Raw genomic sequence first — 18,545 nt, 5'->3', positions numbered from 1 at the left:
TACCTTCTTGATTTGACTAGTTGGCAATGGTGTCTACGAGATTACGAAGCTCTGATCCAGATTCGTGAGTGATGTTTGGCTGTTTGAACATCCGATTGATATGTGTCTCGATGATGTGACGATGATTGTTGTACCGCTTCATGAGAATATCGCACGCTTCGGCGTAGTTGTTGTCCGTCACGGGAATGGAAGAAATCAAGAGAGCTGCTTCGTTTCAGAGTGACGTCTTGAGATATTGGAATTTTTGGCATCCTGATAAGGACTTGTTATCGTGTACCGTCGCTGTGAACAGGTCATGGAATGAAACCCATTCAGTGTAGTTGCTTCCAAATATTTGAGCTCTATCTTGGGTAACTTGATATCGGCTGTTTGACGAACGGCCGCCGGCTGTCGTGATGGGGTCTTGGTATTGAGAATTATTTGAAATTTAGTGGTCAACGCTTCTAGACGTTCAATGAGAGTATCAAATTCGTGATCATGACCGTCTACGTCTGCTGGTAAACAGGTGCTAGTAATAACTTGGTGACATTGTTCTAGTTCATTTGTATGCTTTTCAATCTTGCTGAGATACAACCTGATTGCAGTGACTTCGAGTTGGTCTTATGGAGTGTTTTGGAGTACATTTTCATATTTTGTTGCTAGTCCTTTAATCCATCCACGCTTGTTGATACTCAGGGTCAGGTCCATTTCGCCTCAGGAAGACAGCTTACACAGTAGTTGATTAATTGTTACGAGGTGCGAATGCAACTTCAAGTATCACACGAGGAATGTTGAGGATAGGCTGCTTTCTGGTTTAGTCGTAAATTAAACCACGGCGAAAGGCGAATCCGGCTCGACGGACCAAAAATGTTCGTGAACTTGAGGTTGAATTAAAATGGCAATCGTACGCAACAACAATAACTTTTATTTAAAATGGTTATAAAGGATTGACTGAAACAGGTCGATTGAAGGAACTAAATGCCTATATTTACGGGTTACGTTTACTACTTATATGATTTCATATGGTGCGTAAAAAATATATAACGACAACTAACACGGGCTTATAAAATATGGTTTTTTTGCCGAGATTGTTTTTGTTAATTTTGTCTCCAACAGTGTGAGAGCCTCTAAACTCGGGAGAACATCCGGGAGGTCATTCGACCTTCAAAAGAAGGATTCTCGGAAAGAATCGTGGCTTTTTTTGTGCTCCAGAGGTACGATGTGGAAGGTCACTCTCCATTTATAATAAACAGATTGATTCTTATAAGAATCTTGTGTTTGGTTTTGCCAAGGAAGATCTAGGAGAGGAACGGCGGCCTAACGTTAAAACGGCTGACCACAAAAGCCGTTTTTTAAACTTCTTTCCCCCCAAATTTTTATCCTCCACGCGAAATTCTGCTGGCGTTGTATTTTATTTGCGCACCCATTTCGCGCATTCTACCTCTACCTTCTGCCGAAAGTAATGCCATGGTGCTGCGCGCCGAAATGCACAGTTGACACCTTGTGCCAGCGAGATCTTCCTTGATCTACGTCACGCTCGGTCACTTAACGTACACGCTTGGCTATTCAAGCCGCCGTTCCCTCTCCTAGATCTTCCTTGGTTTTGCCGTATTGCAACGGTTGAATTTTCGATTCTGTTGCACCGTAGGCCCTACATGATTAAAACCTTTCTTTGCGCTCCCTCCAACTGTGTCAAGCAGTCATATCTTTGGCTCGTAAATAGTTGTTCCTTTTTTCTTAGTGACCAAGCTGCTGGAGGCGCGTTGCCATGATGGTAAATATCGGGTGTCAAGAAAAATATGAGAACAAGAAAAGACATGGAGACGTAAAACGTTTCGGAGTACCTAGCTTTCTTCAAAAGAGTTTCCGCTAGTTCATCTTTTGTTACGTCATGAGGACCCAAATAACCTAGTGACGTATTTGTAGGTTGCTAACTTTAGGCTCTATGATAAAAAATAAAAACTTTTTAGTAGTAGTAGGCATCTGCTCCCACGAAGCGCTGTAAGGTAATGTTTATGATAGGTTGAATTTTGTTATCACGTATTGTTTGGGTTTTTATATATGGTGTTGGTAGGGTTAGTTGATTATCTTAGGGGAATTTTTATATGGATTTTTTAGCTTATACTGTTGAATTTTTCTTAATTAAACTGTTTTTTACCTCTCCGAGGGGACAAAGTCCCCTAGGAGGGGTTATACAATCTGTGTCGGTCTGTCTGTCTGTCGCATTTTCCGTGCAAAGGTCAATCATTGCGTATGCAATGTCTTGAAATCTCCGCGTTCGCAGTTTCTCGTAGGGTTGGCAAAACCACCGTGTGAGGGTGAGCGTTAACGGATTATTTTGCGGATGGGTTTGGTTTGGATGGAGTTTTTTCGTTAACGCGCACCGCCGTAACGGTTTAAATTCAGTTTGATTGGGTATTTAGTTATTGCAATGTTTATGCGTAGGTTTTGAATGTTGAGTTCGTGTTATGACGGTTGTGGGTGATAAGTTTGTTGTGTTTGTGTTATGATGGTTGTGGATGCTGAGTTCGTGTTATGACGGTTGTGGGTGTTCAGTTTGTCGTGTTTGTGTTATGATGGATGTTTTAGTACGGGCGTTTTATCTCCAATTTCTTAATGACTTTGGGACGAACCGAGTGCTGAGTGCTATACAACCTCTCAACGTCCAATGGCAGGGTTTCCACCAATTGTACACGGTATTCGTCTTAGTATCAATTGGCGATTTATTGGCGCCGGCCGGGAATCGAACCCGGGTCTGCCTCGTGCAAGAGATTTACTCTAACCACTCAGCCACCGATGCTTGTGCTTTTACGGTGTTTTTCTAAACAACAGCTTTGACGAATGTCCTTTACAAAGCTATAACGTTAGGTACTATAATTTTTTCTACATCATTTTAAATATTTTTAAATTATATTAATCTTATATTTAATGAAATATTTATAAATTAGATTAATCTTATATTTAATGAAATATTTATAAATTAGATTAATCTTATATTTAATGAAATATTTATAAATTAGATTAATCTTATATTTAATGAAATATTTATAAATTATATTAATCTTATATTTAATTAAATATTTATAAATTATATTAATCTTATATTTAATTAAATATTTATAAATTATATTAATCTTATATTTAATTAAATATTTATAAATTATATTAATCTTATATTTAATTAAATATTTATAAATTATATTAATCTTATATTTAATTAAATATTTATAAATTATATTAATCTTATATTTAATTAAATATTTATAAATTATATGAATCTTATATTTTATTAAATAATTAAGTATAATAATGTAAAAGTTGATCGTGATCAAGAATTGAACTCAGGTCGCATTGTTACCACGCGGATAGTTCACCGCCGAGCCATTGACTTCCTTAGGGAAAATGTTATTATGATAAGGCGGATTTTTTACTAAACGGATGAATAAAATATCTGTGGATATTTTTTTATTGAACTTTGTTTTTTTAATTTTGTGAACTTGTTTTTATTTTGTCGGGAATTGAACCGGGAGCGCGGTTTTAGGACTTTGATTCGTTGCCGCTGTGTTTTTGATTCGTTGCCGCTGTGTTTTTGATTCGTTGCCGCTGTGTTATTAATCCAAAATTATTCGCTCGCCTTGGGACGAAAAGAGTGCACCTTTTACCCCAAACTACCAACTTCTTCCATAGTATAACAGCCAAACTGTATTTTGAAGTTGCTCGCCATTTCCTAAAAAATTACTCCAAAACTAGCGAATAGTTTTCACCTATTGTTTCCTTTTACGTTGTGTTAAAAATCTGTAATATATTATTCCATGACATTGTTAAACTCTTTAATTGTCAGTATGTTTATTTTTTCGGATTCGCTTTTTTGTTGTGTTTTTTAACTGATCGAGAATTCGTTCTTTTTTGTCTAATCTTTGGTATTGTTGGTTTTTTCTGTCTTATATTTGTATCTACTATTTTTTAAGTTTATTTCCTTTTTCCCGCAAAATCGTCCAGTCTTAGAGGAACCTTTAAGAGCGTAAGTCATGCCAAAAGCTTATCCGGTTTCATTATAATAACGTGAAAAATCGTATTTATAAATGGTAAGGTGTTGCGCTTCTTGATATTATATTTTCTATTGCTTGTTTTTTAAGTATTTGAACTAATTTATTGCTTGACTGCGTTATAATATATTTCTATGAATTATTTTGATTCTGAAGTCTGATTGCTTGACTGCGTTATAATAATTTTCCATGAGTTTTGTTTCTGAAGTCTGATGGATTGGGTTGTTATTGTGTATTTTTCTATTCATAATTTTTATTTTTTGATACTCTAATATTTTAAACTGGATATAGTATAACGTTACTTATGCGTACTTCGAATGTGCGTGACGTGGAGGGTATTTTCACGTTTTATTAGGATCAGTTTTTTTTAATTTTAAATCTTTCGTCTTATTTGTATTTTATTTAATTTTTTCAGTCGTATATTTTTATCGAGTTGTATACATCGTGTGCTTACACTTATGTTGGTCTGGTTTTTAACTGGGCCGTCATTACTTCGTAATTTATTTTAAACGTTTTCTTGGCTTATAAAGATGTTTAATTTGAAATAAAATGAGCTTTAAAGATGCGGCAAGTATTTCGTAAGCGAGAAAAATACAAATACCCTCTGTAGATATTTATTTCATTAAAATTGACTTCGTATTATATTTAACTGATAAACTTGTACCGTAAATAGGGTTAAATTCAATTGTGCATTGTTTTAGTACGTCTAACTCATTGTTGTAACTATTTAATTTATAATATTCTGAATAAATTATACTCGGTTGTTTCGTCTGAATTATTTTAATTATAATTAAAATTTTATACCGGGCGGGATTGAACCTGGATTACGTTTTTAGTAAATAACTCTGAATTGCGGAGATCTGTCTTTAAGAATCATCTCGAGAAATTAATACCACTAGGGACAATTCTTCCGAGGAGAGGTATATTTTGGCTTGCCAACTTGTTTTTATAGTAATCCTTTAACGCCGTATCGTAGTAGTAAAAGAAGTATTAGTAGTAACAGTAGACATGTGTTCGGTTGTTGTCCGTTGTGAAGCGTAGGTTTCTTAATTTCTATAGTAACTTAATTTATGCTTGTTCTGATAAACCCCAGCTCTTATTTTGTAGTCTGGTTACTATCGTATAAAGAAGATTTGATATATTCTTTATTAACAACAACTTACATTTATTTAACTATAATAAAATACAATTCTTCGAGCTTCTTGTTCCTCACTTTGGGGCCGTCTGATCCTAGTGTACCGCGTTTCTTATTAGGAATATATATATTTGAAGAAGGTATTATCAGTTCACCTGGATAACAAATTTAGAACATGACAAAATGTCAACAGTATCTATCTTAGTAAGCACCCGACTCGTCTGGCTGGTGCCTACGCTCGTAGAAAATCTGCAACTTCCCACTGCACGATTTGCCGGTGTAATTGTCTCTGGAAACAAAGAATACAAAATAAATTGATAAGTTGAGAAAATGGTATATGTATTCAATAAAATAAATAAACACTCATTCGGATTATAAAAATTATGCTGACTGGTGGATGCGCCAAACCAAGATGCGTATACATTATCACAATTGGGTTAAAAATATCGATTTAGTCCTAAATCTGGACCCACATGGACTGTCCTGCGAGGATACGATATCCCCAGTGTTTTATTCCAAATGGATAGCTAATAGATGTCACAAGAGTAACTATTGCTAGAAGATCAACGTTCATACTAAAATAATAATTATAAATCAAAGCGAGCTTAATTTCTCAAATGCTTGTGGATTTGTAAGCACAATTTGTTCAAATCACAAATGTTTTCAAAAAACGAACTTCTGAAGCCCAGATATCCGAAATTAATATTGGAATATCGAAAACACATAATTTATTTGTAGATTGTCGTATCATTAACCATTTTAACCCTAACGGTTAAACAATGATGTCCCAATCTGAGTCACAAGCGGCTGCACTTAACGTAAAACTAATACATACAGATCTTTAGGGAAAATTAATAATTATCATTTCTGAACATAGTTTTTGAAAAAGATAACTTTAATTAGACGGTGATATTTTCTTATACAGTATGCATTCTTGAGCAACAGTGAGCTAATTAGCTTTTCTTTTGATCTACGAAGTAGAAACATTTTCTTGTACTTGGAAAAGGTATACGTGTGAAAAATCTCAGTTATATCATTTGATTTCAACTTTACAAAATTTGTCTTATAGTAAATTTAAATTTCCTTTAAAAAACCGAATTTCAATTTTTTATAATTTTTGTGCCTAATACACCTTACCTGAAGAAAATACTTGCCTTAGACCTTAAGTTATAAATATTCGAATCTTAAAGTAACATTACCACAAAACCAAGAAATTGAATATTCAGAGGCTCCAAACAAATTGTATTTTTCTTCAAATATTTTATAATCTTCACATATTTTGAAAAACAGACTTCAATTTAATTATAAAATTTCTACAAAGGTAAAATATTTTTATGTTAAACATTCTATAGTGCTTTTCACATTAAATTATAATGGAATTTCTTTGAAACGATATTAAATGTTCAAAATGTTTTGTTGGCATTTTTTTAACCTAAATTAATAAGCGTATAAGCCATAATTAATAAAAATTGAAGGTGATGTTCAAGTTCAATATTGGGTTAAATCGTGATCACCCGAATATTTCACTACTTCATTTTGATATTAAGTAAAATAATTTAACGAATTAATTAATAGTTTGTATACGAAATACGATTAAAATTTAGACAATTTTGGTCAAGTGACGTATTTATATACGATGTTTTGTTCTCGTGCCATTTGGAAGTGCGTTTCTAACTGCTCGTCTTTACTAACAAATATGACCAATAAATGAATGAAAAGGTAATCATAATGATGGGAAAGATGGTTCGCGACAGTTTGTCAAATTTATTTGGCATATCTAAGAAAGACAACAGCGATCGTGGACTACGCTGTGTTTTAATGACGCAAGACGGTTCAACCTTCGACGACTTGGCCGACTCCCTTGTCACTCCAGGAATCTGTCGTAAGAATTTGTGCTTTTTATTTGTGATAAGCGTTAAACATTGATAGAAGTGTCTATCTCTCTACCTGAGTTAATGGGGCTTTATTGATCTTCGGGCTAAAAGACATCCTGAACGAATAAGCGACGCTGTACTCTATGAAACTAGCGAAGACGAGGCTGAGGCAGGCAAACAGCCACACGTCCAAACCCGTTATGTACTGAACCGGTGGCAAGACGTTGCGAGATTGAATCATTAAGGTGGTAATTGTCAACAGAGCTGTAACTCCTAATGTCACTCTGGCTGGCGCTGCGTCCGCATCAATCCAAAAAGAAAGCCACGAAAGGACTACGACTAATGAACTGGGCAGGAATACGTTGATGACACTTCCCGTCAGGCGACGATGGAGCGTGATGTTTGCCAATAGTTCCGTGAAATTTCCTGCGACAATAAATTTCAAAAACAAGACCTAAACGAGGTGGGTGAATTCCAACTTCTTACCAGTAGGCCATTCTTTTGTCTCGTTTGAAGTTATGGGGTTGGTGATAAAGAACTTCAAAGGCTGCAATGGGTAGGCGAAATTAATAGCTCTTCCACTGTTCATGTCCCACTTCAATGTGACCTCTTCATCGGAACTTGACACTGTAAATAGAAAATATGTATGTCAACAACAATTTCAGTAATTTTCCTGCCTACCTCTCAACCGATAAAATCTGACAACACTCATGGCAGAAAAGACCCTTTTCTTTTAATATTGTAATCTGTCAAAACTCAATAATGAAATACATACAATTTTATCTCAGTCTCTAGATTCTAAAGATCTTAAAATAACTACTATATGACACTTATGTTAGATGTCCTGTATTTCTTCATAATGTCTAAAACCTTTCGAAATTGCAATGCCTTTAGGAACAAAATAACGCACTTAAGCCAAATTTGATGACGCAGTGCTGAGTATCCAAAGGGTAATAGGTGAACTCCATGGGACATGAAATCCTCATTAAGTATCTAGATTAAAAATTTCAACTTAAAAGCAAGTTTAAGTTCTAAAAAAAGTTACACGAGCAGCCTATGAGCAAAAGGAACCAATGGGATGCTTCCATTCCATACCTCTCGACCTTGAAGAACTGACCAGAGGGCAAATATTTGTAAGCTTTGTTTGGAGTCATGTCCGTAAACGTTTGAATCTCTTTGGCATTAGGGAATATGACGTCTGGTTTCCACATACATTCGCCCAAGACCAAAGGCAAATTGATAGGTCGATCTCTCGTTGTCGTCTCCACGGTCAGTCTCTCATTTCTCCATTTTACGAGAACGTAGCAATGGAGGCGAAATTCCTTAAAGCAAACGCTTATACTGTAACTGAAAAAAATTGATGCCTAACCACTTCTAATTTCACTCCGGTTTTAAAACGCTAATCCGTAAATTTATAAAAATATTCAAACATTAGGACAATTGGAAAGTCGATATTTTGCAGCAGACAATTCTGATAGCTGCTGGCTGTAAGGCTTGCAACATTTAAAACGCAGAAACAGGCGCAGTTATTACTATTTTCTAAAATATTACCAATGAAGTATTGTCAATAAGATATTGTTTATATGCTATTAAAAATAACGGATAAGGCAAATTTTTTCATGAAACTTTCCCATATTTAATAACATTTCTGTTTTAGAATTTTCTTTATCATTGTAAGAAGAATTAATAATTCTAGGAGCTTAACTACTAAAACAAATAATTGTCAGTTATGAATAGTGTTTTTTATTGAACTGTTCGGTTTCAACGTTGGTTTTAGATAAAATAAGCTACCCAATGAAACATTGTCTTATTTGGATTATAGTAAATCGCATAATGTTGAAATGCTACTGAAAGGTTTCGGTTACTGATAGCCAGTTGGGGAGTGATTGATTATCGGAAGTGTCGGAAGAGAAAACTCGTAACTCCCTATTCTCGTCTTGGGAAAACCTACTGCCATTGTTTTTCAATCAATAAAAGTGTCTAAACATCTAAGTTAAACTTTCTACAATAGCTTCCTTCAGAATAGAAATTAATTTTTCTTATATAAAATGTTTGCCTCCGATTTAATATAATTAAATAAATTATTAGTTCTTTGATAAATAACAGTTGATACGATTATTTGCGTAACAATTGAAATATGCAAATAATAAGAGATATCGTACTTCAATTTATAATGTTTCTTTTGGAAATCTTAATTAGCCTGCATTTTCGGAAACTTTTCACTTAAGCAGGATAACAAAAAGGTCAGTTAAGATAGGTGTAATTTTCAAACTTTATGTGTAATATCGTCCAAGTAAATTTCATATCTGAAATCGCTTATTTTTTCCGATGTAAATATAAAAGGGTAAAACAACTGAACATTAGATTTTAATTCATATTCTTATCAGTAATTTTGGAATCCTATGACTCAAACTGTAATTGTTAAAGGTACCCTAAAATTTAACACTCACTGAGCAGATTCGGCTTATTTACCCATATTTAAACAATTCACTTTGTCTGTTATATAAGTCCATTGCTTTTACTAAGAAAAATTTCAACTTTTAAGTATTTTTTTGCGAAAAAGTGAGGGCTAGGAAGCTTTGCTTCAACATTGAAATTTTTGCAACGTGTAATATAATTGGATCAGATATTTGTATACAGGTTTACCTCGGATATCAATCATCCGGTAGTATCATCATAATGCCCTGAGATAGCGGCCACTACGAACAGCCAAATACAGCCCTGCTGCTGACAAACGCACCATTGACGCTTGTCACCCAACCCTCCGAAATTCAGGCGCAGCCATAGGACGACCACCCACCCACAGTGTTCCAAAAGCCCAATATTTTGGCCAAAATTCTAGAGAGTACCTATCATAAATAGTTTTACAAATTTCGTTTATTCAGAATACCTGGATTTGTCAAATGTACAATTTTTTTTCATGCGACCCCTAGCGGCCAAGTTAGCTTCCTATTGCGTTTTTGACAATTTTGACCTTTACATTGGATAGATTAAGCTATTCATATCATGTAGTATTTTTTGGATAGCGATGCCTCGTATATAAATAAAGATTCGAAACGAAAACCATCTCAAAATGCACAAAATCAGTCATCTTTGACTGGCTCTAACTCTAGCCAATTTCGTAGATCTTTTCACTATGGGTAGACGAGAAGTCATATAATGTAATACGGTGAAAAATCGTTGCGATCTCTGTTAGTTCGGCAACCATTGACGTTTATCTATGTTAAAACAATTTCTTTAATATAGCCCAAAGCTAGTCAAGATTTGGGCGGTTTTTGGGCTGGAAAAATTAAATGTTTTAAAAAAAAATCCGAAACTTAAATTTGCTCACAAAATGGTTTTGTTTGTTTTTTAAGAATAGCAACCTATGCGAGATAAAGAAAGGCTGAGTTCACACCTATTCGAAACAATTTAAATCGGTGTGCCGGGAGTAGTGGCTCACTCCTGTAATCCCAAGCGTCTGGGAGGCAGGTTTGTGGAAGGCCGTGTGAGGACAATCACCATTCCCCCAACGGGTGGTCGGAATACTTCCGCCACGGGTGTCCCCACCCCTGTCCCCACGTATTAATTAATCAGTTATTGTGTGTGTTCTGGTGTCTAAGGCCTAGGGTCGACACCGATGTGTGTGAATCTCAAAACAAAATCGGCGTTTTTGGGAATTATATGATTTAATTACACAATTTACATTGTTAATTCATTGCACAAATTTGCGTTTTGCCATTCTGTAAATGATTGTTCGTCCTCGGATTCCTCATCATCGCACGGTGAATTAAACGAACGATTTATATTTGGAACTTCCGGTTCTTGGAGTAAATCAATTGCTTCTTTCGGAAGGGTTAGACGATAACGCCTGTCAAATCTTTTACTTAGAGAGTAGTTTGACACGATTGGATCTGAGGAATCAAGAGCTCGACCAAAAATATCGCTTAGATTGTCCATTCGACTGGTCTTTCGAGCGTGCATTTCCCTATCGCGACGGTATATCTTGTTCCTGGATTCCCCAGCTTGCTCACTCAACATTCCTACCGGTAATGCTGATGTTTTTATAATAGCTTCTCCATGAACGAGAATCTTGTGAAGAGTAACAGGCATATAGAACTATTTGTACACCTCAACATATCTTTCAGAAAAACACCGACAGTATTGTCCAAATTTGGTTGCGTCTACGGGAAGCGCCGACGAAATGACGCAAAGAATGACGTGTAAATTTTGAATTAACCATTTTTCTATTCCGAGTATATCCGAAACAACTTCCTGATTCTCTGGCGAAAAGGCTCTTCTAGCGGTATTCCCATCATTACTTGTCCCGGCGCCACCTGGATTCGGATAATCAACTCTAAGCGATAGTTTTACCCACATTAAAGTTTGGATTCTTTGTTTTCTTTGGATGAAGACTGGATTGTTTACACCGCCTTTAATTCGCCATGTTTTTAAACCTTCAACGTTACGATAGCCCAAATGAAGGCAAAATTCAAAAAATCTAATCCAGGCGTGAAGTGGACTAATTCCGTAATTAAGTTGGCTATCGTTTACGTGTTGTCTTGTTTGGAGGTTTATTTGATTAAATTGTGTTGGAGTGGCACCGCATATCAAACAGGTTTGCTGAGATTTTGCTCCAGAAATGATACTTAAAACCTTTCCATCAATTACCCTCAAATAGAGACTATATTTGATCGATACATTTAGATTGTTTGAAATTGTTCAATTAAGCGACTGAATATCTTCAATCTGTTGTTCAACCCAAACCTTTTCTTTCAAAATTGAGTCTTTGCATTCTTTTAAAAATTGAATTCTCAGAGGCCTGCAATATCTAATAGACTGTGGAGATGGATTATTCCCACGCTTGAACAAATTCGTAAAGGAATCACTGTTGTCACAAATAAGGCCGCGTCTGATAAATCTTCTAAACTGTCGAATTTCTGCTTGTACATAGATTGGGCGGTGCTTCCATCGAAACCCCACGACGCGATCATAGTAAGATCAAGGTTTTTAACATTTAAAGTTTCGGCGTAGCTTTGTAAAACTTCAGAATTCGTAGAGTAGTGTGATCCAAAAGAAGAACTGACGCGGTAGTTTCTGACACCACGATCGGTTTTGGTCTACAAAGTGACTTGGCTTCGACGACTTTATAATAAGGAGGAAATAGAATAGATCCGTGGGATGTGGCTGTTTGGCGTAACATTTTATAAGTTGAAACAGATAAATTTCCATACATAATTAGGGCTAAAGCTTCTTCAGCAGTACAAGTTGTTGTGCTCTGATTCGGATTTTTAGTAAGCTGCTGAATTCTTTTAAACCTATTTGGACTTTTTAATAATTCTTTCAAGACGTGGTACAACTGGTTTTCACCTTGATATTTTAAAACGACTTCCGTGGATTTTACAATTTCGTCTGTTGAGGTTCCCGCTACCGCTGTCGCTAGATCACTAACTCTTCGCCTTTTCGTTCTAGACGACGCCGAGGCGTAGTCTATTTGTGGCCTCCCAGCATTTGCAGATTCTACATTCGAAGAGGTTCCTGGTACATCAAATATTGGTTGATTTCTTGGTGCCTTCAGTATCTCTTTAGGAATGGTATAGTCCGAATCCAGCCATGAAGCGTGAGCCATCTTAAAGTTTTTCATACATCTGGAAGCGTCTTTCCACCACTTATCAAAGCGACACTTTTCCTTTCGCAAAGATATTTTAAGTATTTCAAAGTCATGAGTTGAACAATTACCTTTTTAGTTGTCTCCTAGCAAAGAAAGTGTTTTCTGGGTGCACACGTTGATATCTTTTTCGGATTTAAATATATCGACTAAATCGGACTTCTTAATGGAGATAATCGATTCCAGCTGCACCTGTTTATTTTCAATAGTGCCTTCAGTCATATTAGAAAGTTTCCGTGTCTGAGTTAACCTAGTGGACCATCAACTACAATTTATTCCTAACTGAAAACAATCGTATCGCCTGCTTTTGGCGGCCTACTTCAACGGTTGTGTAAAACCAAGCAAAGCAAAAGGGAAAACCGAATCAAAATTTCAATAATATAGACTAAAAATATTATTCCAAAATAAAGACGTTTATAACGTTTGCCATTTTGTGAGCAAATTTAAGTTTCGGATTTTTTTTAAACATTTAATTTTTCCAGCCCAAAAACCGCCGAAATCTTGGCTAGCTTTGGGCTATATTAAAGAAATTGTTTTAACATAGATAAACGTCAATGGTTGCCGAACTAACAGAGATCGCAACGATTTTTCACCGTAATTACATTATATGACTTCTTGTCTACCCATAGTGAAAAGATCTACGAAATTGGCTAGCATCGGTTCGAGTCAAAAACGCAATGGGAAGCTAACTTGGCCGCTAGGGGTCGCATGAAAAAAATTTGTACATTTGACAAATCCAGGTATTCTGAATTAACGAAATTTGTAAAACTATTTATAATAGGTACTCTCTAGAATTTTGGCCGAAAAATCGGGCTTTTGGAACACTGTGCCACCACTTCACGCACAGTCCTCCCGTACAAAACATTTCTATAGAATTAAAACCGCTTTTTTCTTTATAACAAAACGTTACAGAAATTTTTGTCATTTTTCGTTGAAATGGTTCGCAGATAACATATAGAAAAAACTGGTTTATTTTTTTATAAAAAATTAGTATATTTTAAGGAAAAAACTGGTCTATTTTATAAAAAATAACTTATCAACTTTGCAAAAGAAACCAGTAACCTGCATAGAAATATCTTGGTTGTCTTAAAATGAAGCCCACGCTAGCTTTCGACGTGGCTGTTTATTTATAATTGATATGATTACCTACAATTCATAGGATATCAAAAAAAATTAAAAAATATTTGTAAATTTAATAATATCCATTTTATTTAAAATCAAATACAATACATGTAGGTGTTTTTACAAAAGATCGGTGGTCACGTGTTTTCAGTAAGTTTGCGTCACTACGGTCAAAATGAAATCCGAAGTTGGCCGATAATTTAGTGTCGTCCGCTATTTAAGACAAGGCTAACCTGTCGTTTAGTTTAACAGTAAAGTGAAAGTTCTAACGGCTATTGAAGATTATTTATTTTTGCTGAGTATTTTATATCTTTCAAGGTTAGTAGATAAAAAATAACTAAAACCAGACTACCTTATAATATACATAACACATAAAAGATATTTTTAATACAACCCTAGCTTTTATTTATCTATTTGTAACGCTGTGAATGTTTAAAACTAAAATTGTCTATACGCGGGCCTTAGTATCAGCAGCCGGATCTTAACAGACGATGCCTTGCTCAAACAAACTGAATTCCCATGAGCCTCTATAGCGAAAACCTTTTGTAGAACCACCTATTGTTTCTTGTTTATATCCTTAAGTTTGTTTTATAACGTTTCTGTAACGTTTCTTAAATTGCATTTGGGTACATATCCCAAACTTATACAGGTTCTTTTTTTTTGCTCGGAAAAGTGTTTTTTTTTCAAAAACTATTTATAGTACCGATTTCAAATTTGGAAGGTCAATTCTCTATACCGGGGGACATCAGTTTGAGAAATTTGAGCGTTTTCGGTAATGTTTTTCACCAATTTTGAAAAATTATTTTTCGACCACTAGGTGCGAGATAAAAAATTTCTATTATAAAGTTGTAGGCCGTCATCGAAAACCCTTAAAAATTGTTCACTCGACGAAAAACAATTTATTTATCAGTGAAAATTCGAGCTTGAAAAATTTACAAGTTGGTGAAGCCAAATTACGATTGTTTGAAACGATAATTGAAACCGAATTACCTAATCCAGTTGAAACTTTGGTTAAAAAAACGACCGGATTTAAAAAACACGAGGCTATAGGTCAATCCTAAACATGCATTGGGTATTTAAAGGAAAACTTTGGGAGATTATTATCAGTGTTTGATAATATTTCGAACAATGCCTCGTTATTCAGTAGCTGAGCGTACCGAGATAGTTGCCATTTACTATGGAGAAGCAGCGCAAAACCTTAGAAGAGTGACTGAAATCTTCGCAGAAAGACATCCAAATGGAGCACCATCTGTAAATACAGTAAGAAGAGCAATTCACGATTTCAATCAATTTGGTAACTTGCAACCTAGGTTTCGCGGATTGGGTCAACCGGATTTAGACTTCGAGAACAATGTACTCGCGTACTTTGTGGCATATCCTCGTCACAGTTGCGCTAACGCCGCTGCTGATTTTAGGTTGTTCTGCAAATCGTGTGTGGAAAATTCTTCGTAAGAATCGCTATCACCCATACAGAGCTACGCTCCACCAAGGACTAATTGACGGAGACCATCAAAGACGTTATGAATTTAGCAACTGGTTACTAAATGCTGTCCAAGAAGATAGACAATTTTTGCGCCATGTTTTGTTCTCCGACGAAGCGTCATTTTCTAGAGATGGGCCCTTTAATCATCAAAACAGCCATCTTTGGTCTGACATCAACCCACATTGGGGTTTTGAATATCATCACCAGGTTCAATTTGAACGGGTCCATGTTTGGGTTGGACTTGTTGGAAACCGTTTGATTGGTCCCTTTTTCCTGCCGACGAACCTCAACGGCCAAAGGTATTTACATTTTCTACAGAACGAACTGAGTGATGCAATCGACGACCTTCCATTGGCTGAAAGACGTCAGTTGTGGTTTCAGCAAGATGGCGCCCCTCCGCATTTTTCCCGGCAAGTAACTGAGCACCTCAACAACGAGTTTCCTGAAAGGTGGATAGGGAGAAATGGTCCAGTGCATTGGCCAGCAAGGTCACCTGACCTAACACCGCTGGATTATTTTCTCTGGGGATTCGTTAAAGCAAAGGTATACGCCACGCCCATTGAAACTAGGGAGGAACTCATTAGACGAATAATCAGTGCTTGCCGAGACGTCACACCAGAAATGGTAGAGAAAGCGTTTGAGAACTTAATTGTCCGCGCACAAACCTGTGTTGCAGCCAATGGTGATATTATTGAAAATGTTTTGTAAAAATTTATGTGAATAAAATATCTGCATTTAAAAACCAAACGTGTACATTTTTCAAGTGTGAAAACTCTACTACGTTTGTATTAGACTTGTTCCCTTTTCAATTATCGTTTCAAACAATCGTAATTTGGCTTCACCAACTTGTAAATTTTTCAAGCTCGAATTTTCACTGATAAATAAGTTGTTTTTCGTCGAGTGAACAATTTTTAAGGGTTTTCGATGACGGCCTACAACTTTATAATAGAAATTTTTTATCTCGCACCTAGTGGTCGAAAAATAATTTTTCAAAATTGGTGAAAAACATTACCGAAAACGCTCAAATTTCTCAAACTGATGTCCCCCGGTATAGAGAATTGACCTTCCAAATTTGAAATCGGTACTATAAATAGTTTTTGAAAAAAAACACTTTTCCGAGCAAAAAAAAAGACCCTGTATACAAATGAATGTAACGCTATATTTAGTTCCCGAATATTTATTTGCTTTTGGTACTATATTTTCGGTAAAATTCAATTTAGTTTTAGTTGGGAAAGTGGTCCTACGTGTGTGGCCAATTACTGAGCTCGCGCTGGTCGCTGGGTGCAGTAATTGGTCTTGGATTTACGCTCACTGTCTTCAACGCCTTTGTCAAAAGGGCCGTTTCTAGGAAGAGGTGACTCTGTAGGCCTAGTGGTCGCTCTACCTATTATACCCTGTCCTTATCTTTTACTTCGGAATTGGCGGTAGCTGCTTTCATTTCTCCCCTTCTTAAAATACATATCGATGAATTGTCAATCCCTTCTAAAAGCCCTCGTTCTATTTTTAGCCCTCGTTCTTAATTTATCGTAGTCATTCTTTCCAGTTTTTACATTGCTCCCAAGAAAATAAGGATTGCCAAGCTACTGTTAAAATATTTTCTAGTGGCCATTGTTGTTTAGTGTATTTTTGTTATTGTCGGGTTTTAAGGAGAAACTCCGCTTAATTGCTTTATTAGGGCCATAAATCGTGCGTGGCCCATATTCCCGGGTTTTCCCAGAAAACCCATCGTCACGAGCATTCCGCGCGAGGGGTCACCCCTGTTCGCCAATTGGGCAAAAGGAAGATCAGCCCCTTGGTTCCCATTCGGTCGCGGCGATGGTCAAGTGTTTTGATTGACATTGGCTCTAAACAAAACTGAGGTGTTGGGACCGAAAACGACAGAGAAGGCCGCGAAAAGAGTCCCGCCTGATTTGATTGAACAAGTGCGCGGGAAAAATCCCATAGTGTCGTGATCTCGGTCGCGATCCGAAAATCGGAAGACCAAGTCCGGGTTTCTTGCTCTTCGAGACAAGGTGGTTCGCGGCAAAACGCAACGGGAGAGTCGGCGCGTCGAAGCTGCAAAAATCTCGCGTAATGAAGCGCTGGTGCGTGGTGTCCGTCCGGTGTCCATGGTGACGGCATAAGAGAATCAAGCGCAGAAGTTGGACCTTCGCTGAACTTAAGTATTTATGTGTATTTGTTTATTTGTCAATGATGAAGGTGGGCTAGGAGTGTGGGAGGTGTGTAAATATAGTTTTATCTCGGTTTTACAGTGTAAATAGTTTGTTTTGGATGTTTAAAGTTTATTTGTGTATCTGTAGTTGTTAGTGTGATGTATAATGGTTAGTCAGGTGTTTTATTTAGTTTAGTTTTGTATTCCGGGTTAGGAAATAGTTGTTATCTAAGTAATGTTATATTTGAGTTCAATTAAAGTTTGGCAATCCTTATTACCGTAGTTAATAATTTTAAAAGTAAGCTTAACCCCTAGACAGCAGCAATCGCTACCCCGAGTAACGAAGGGTATGCATCACTCCCGGGAGTTAAGGATACAATTGTAGCGACTCAGGGTAAGTAGGCTTTGGTTTCCCTGCAGACTAAGAAATAACGTTACATGAATTAAAGACATTGGCGATTTTAGTTCTTTTTTATTATTATATTGTTAAGTTCCAAATTAACAATATATCTTGAAGTACAATTTCGGCAATTATAATCTTTTTGAGTTTCAACATATCTAATATTTGCTATACAAATTCTATAAAATCCCATACATGTATAAGAAACCACTTTAGCTTTTCTATATATATTGGTTCTATCGCAATCTGAGGTGTTGTATAGGAAAGCTCTGTCTTATCTATAACATTTCTTATATATTCTACCCCACGGAAAATTAATGCTTTCTAAAAGATTTTATAGGAATTTTAAAGACAATTTTTTCACGGGCTGGGAATAAGGATAGATACTAAAGCACCACCGCCCGTCACCCAGTCTACAAAAGATGAACTCCCGGAAGTGAACGTATCAAAAGGTGAACTGCGTCTCGGCTCATATCTGGAGCCCGATCTCCCAATTTGAAACCAAAGGTAATCAAGCAGGGGCCCAACCTCCCAATTTGATACCAAAGGTGATCAAGCAGGGGCCTAAGTGCCTCATTGGAGACCCGCCGCAGAGCTGTAAAAAACACGCCAAGGTGGCGGCAGTGCGTGGACCTCTCAAGTTAACTCTGAGCCAAATCCAGTTTCCGTCGATCCCCTTCCTGGCCAAATTCGGAGGTGGGGTAGGA

At 36.4% G+C, this 18,545-nt stretch overlaps 1 protein-coding gene across 1 annotated transcript; it reads right to left on the bottom strand.

The window, feature by feature from the left end:
* Window positions 1-6,796: 6,796 nt before the first annotated feature.
* Window positions 6,797-11,126, bottom strand: LOC149959008 (glutamate-gated chloride channel alpha-like). Its single transcript, XM_090167308.1, has 6 exons — window positions 10,720-11,126; window positions 8,130-8,381; window positions 7,945-8,027; window positions 7,521-7,661; window positions 7,108-7,460; window positions 6,797-7,037 (listed from the first exon to the last, which is right to left on the bottom strand). Exons 1-6 carry the CDS (start codon window positions 11,124-11,126, stop codon window positions 6,831-6,833), a joined length of 1,443 nt encoding a protein of 480 aa, XP_090023434.1. The 3' UTR covers window positions 6,797-6,830.
* Between the last annotated feature and the right edge of the window lie 7,419 nt (window positions 11,127-18,545).

Source organism: Leiobunum rupestre, chromosome 2 (genome assembly GCF_980474605.1).
Source record: "Leiobunum rupestre chromosome 2, qqLeiRupe1.1.hap1, whole genome shotgun sequence".
NCBI lineage: Eukaryota > Metazoa > Arthropoda > Arachnida > Opiliones > Sclerosomatidae > Leiobunum > Leiobunum rupestre.
Note: the sequence above shows the minus strand (reverse complement) of the source record. Positions and strands in the feature narration are given on the sequence as shown.

What these genes read in the sequence shown, in the direction of transcription:
- LOC149959008 (XM_090167308.1), bottom strand. Translation starts at nt 11,126, where the DNA reads ATGCCTGTTACTCTTCACAAGATTCTCGTTCATGGAGAAGCTATTATA. An exon ending in TTGTGCAATGAATTAACAAT is followed by an intron (nt 8,382 to 10,719) that starts GTAAATTGTGTA and finishes AATTTTTTTCAG; the next exon opens with TTACAGTATAAGCGTTTGCT. An exon ending in GACAAAAGAATGGCCTACTG is followed by an intron (nt 7,461 to 7,520) that starts GTAAGAAGTTGG and finishes TTATTGTCGCAG; the next exon opens with GAAATTTCACGGAACTATTG.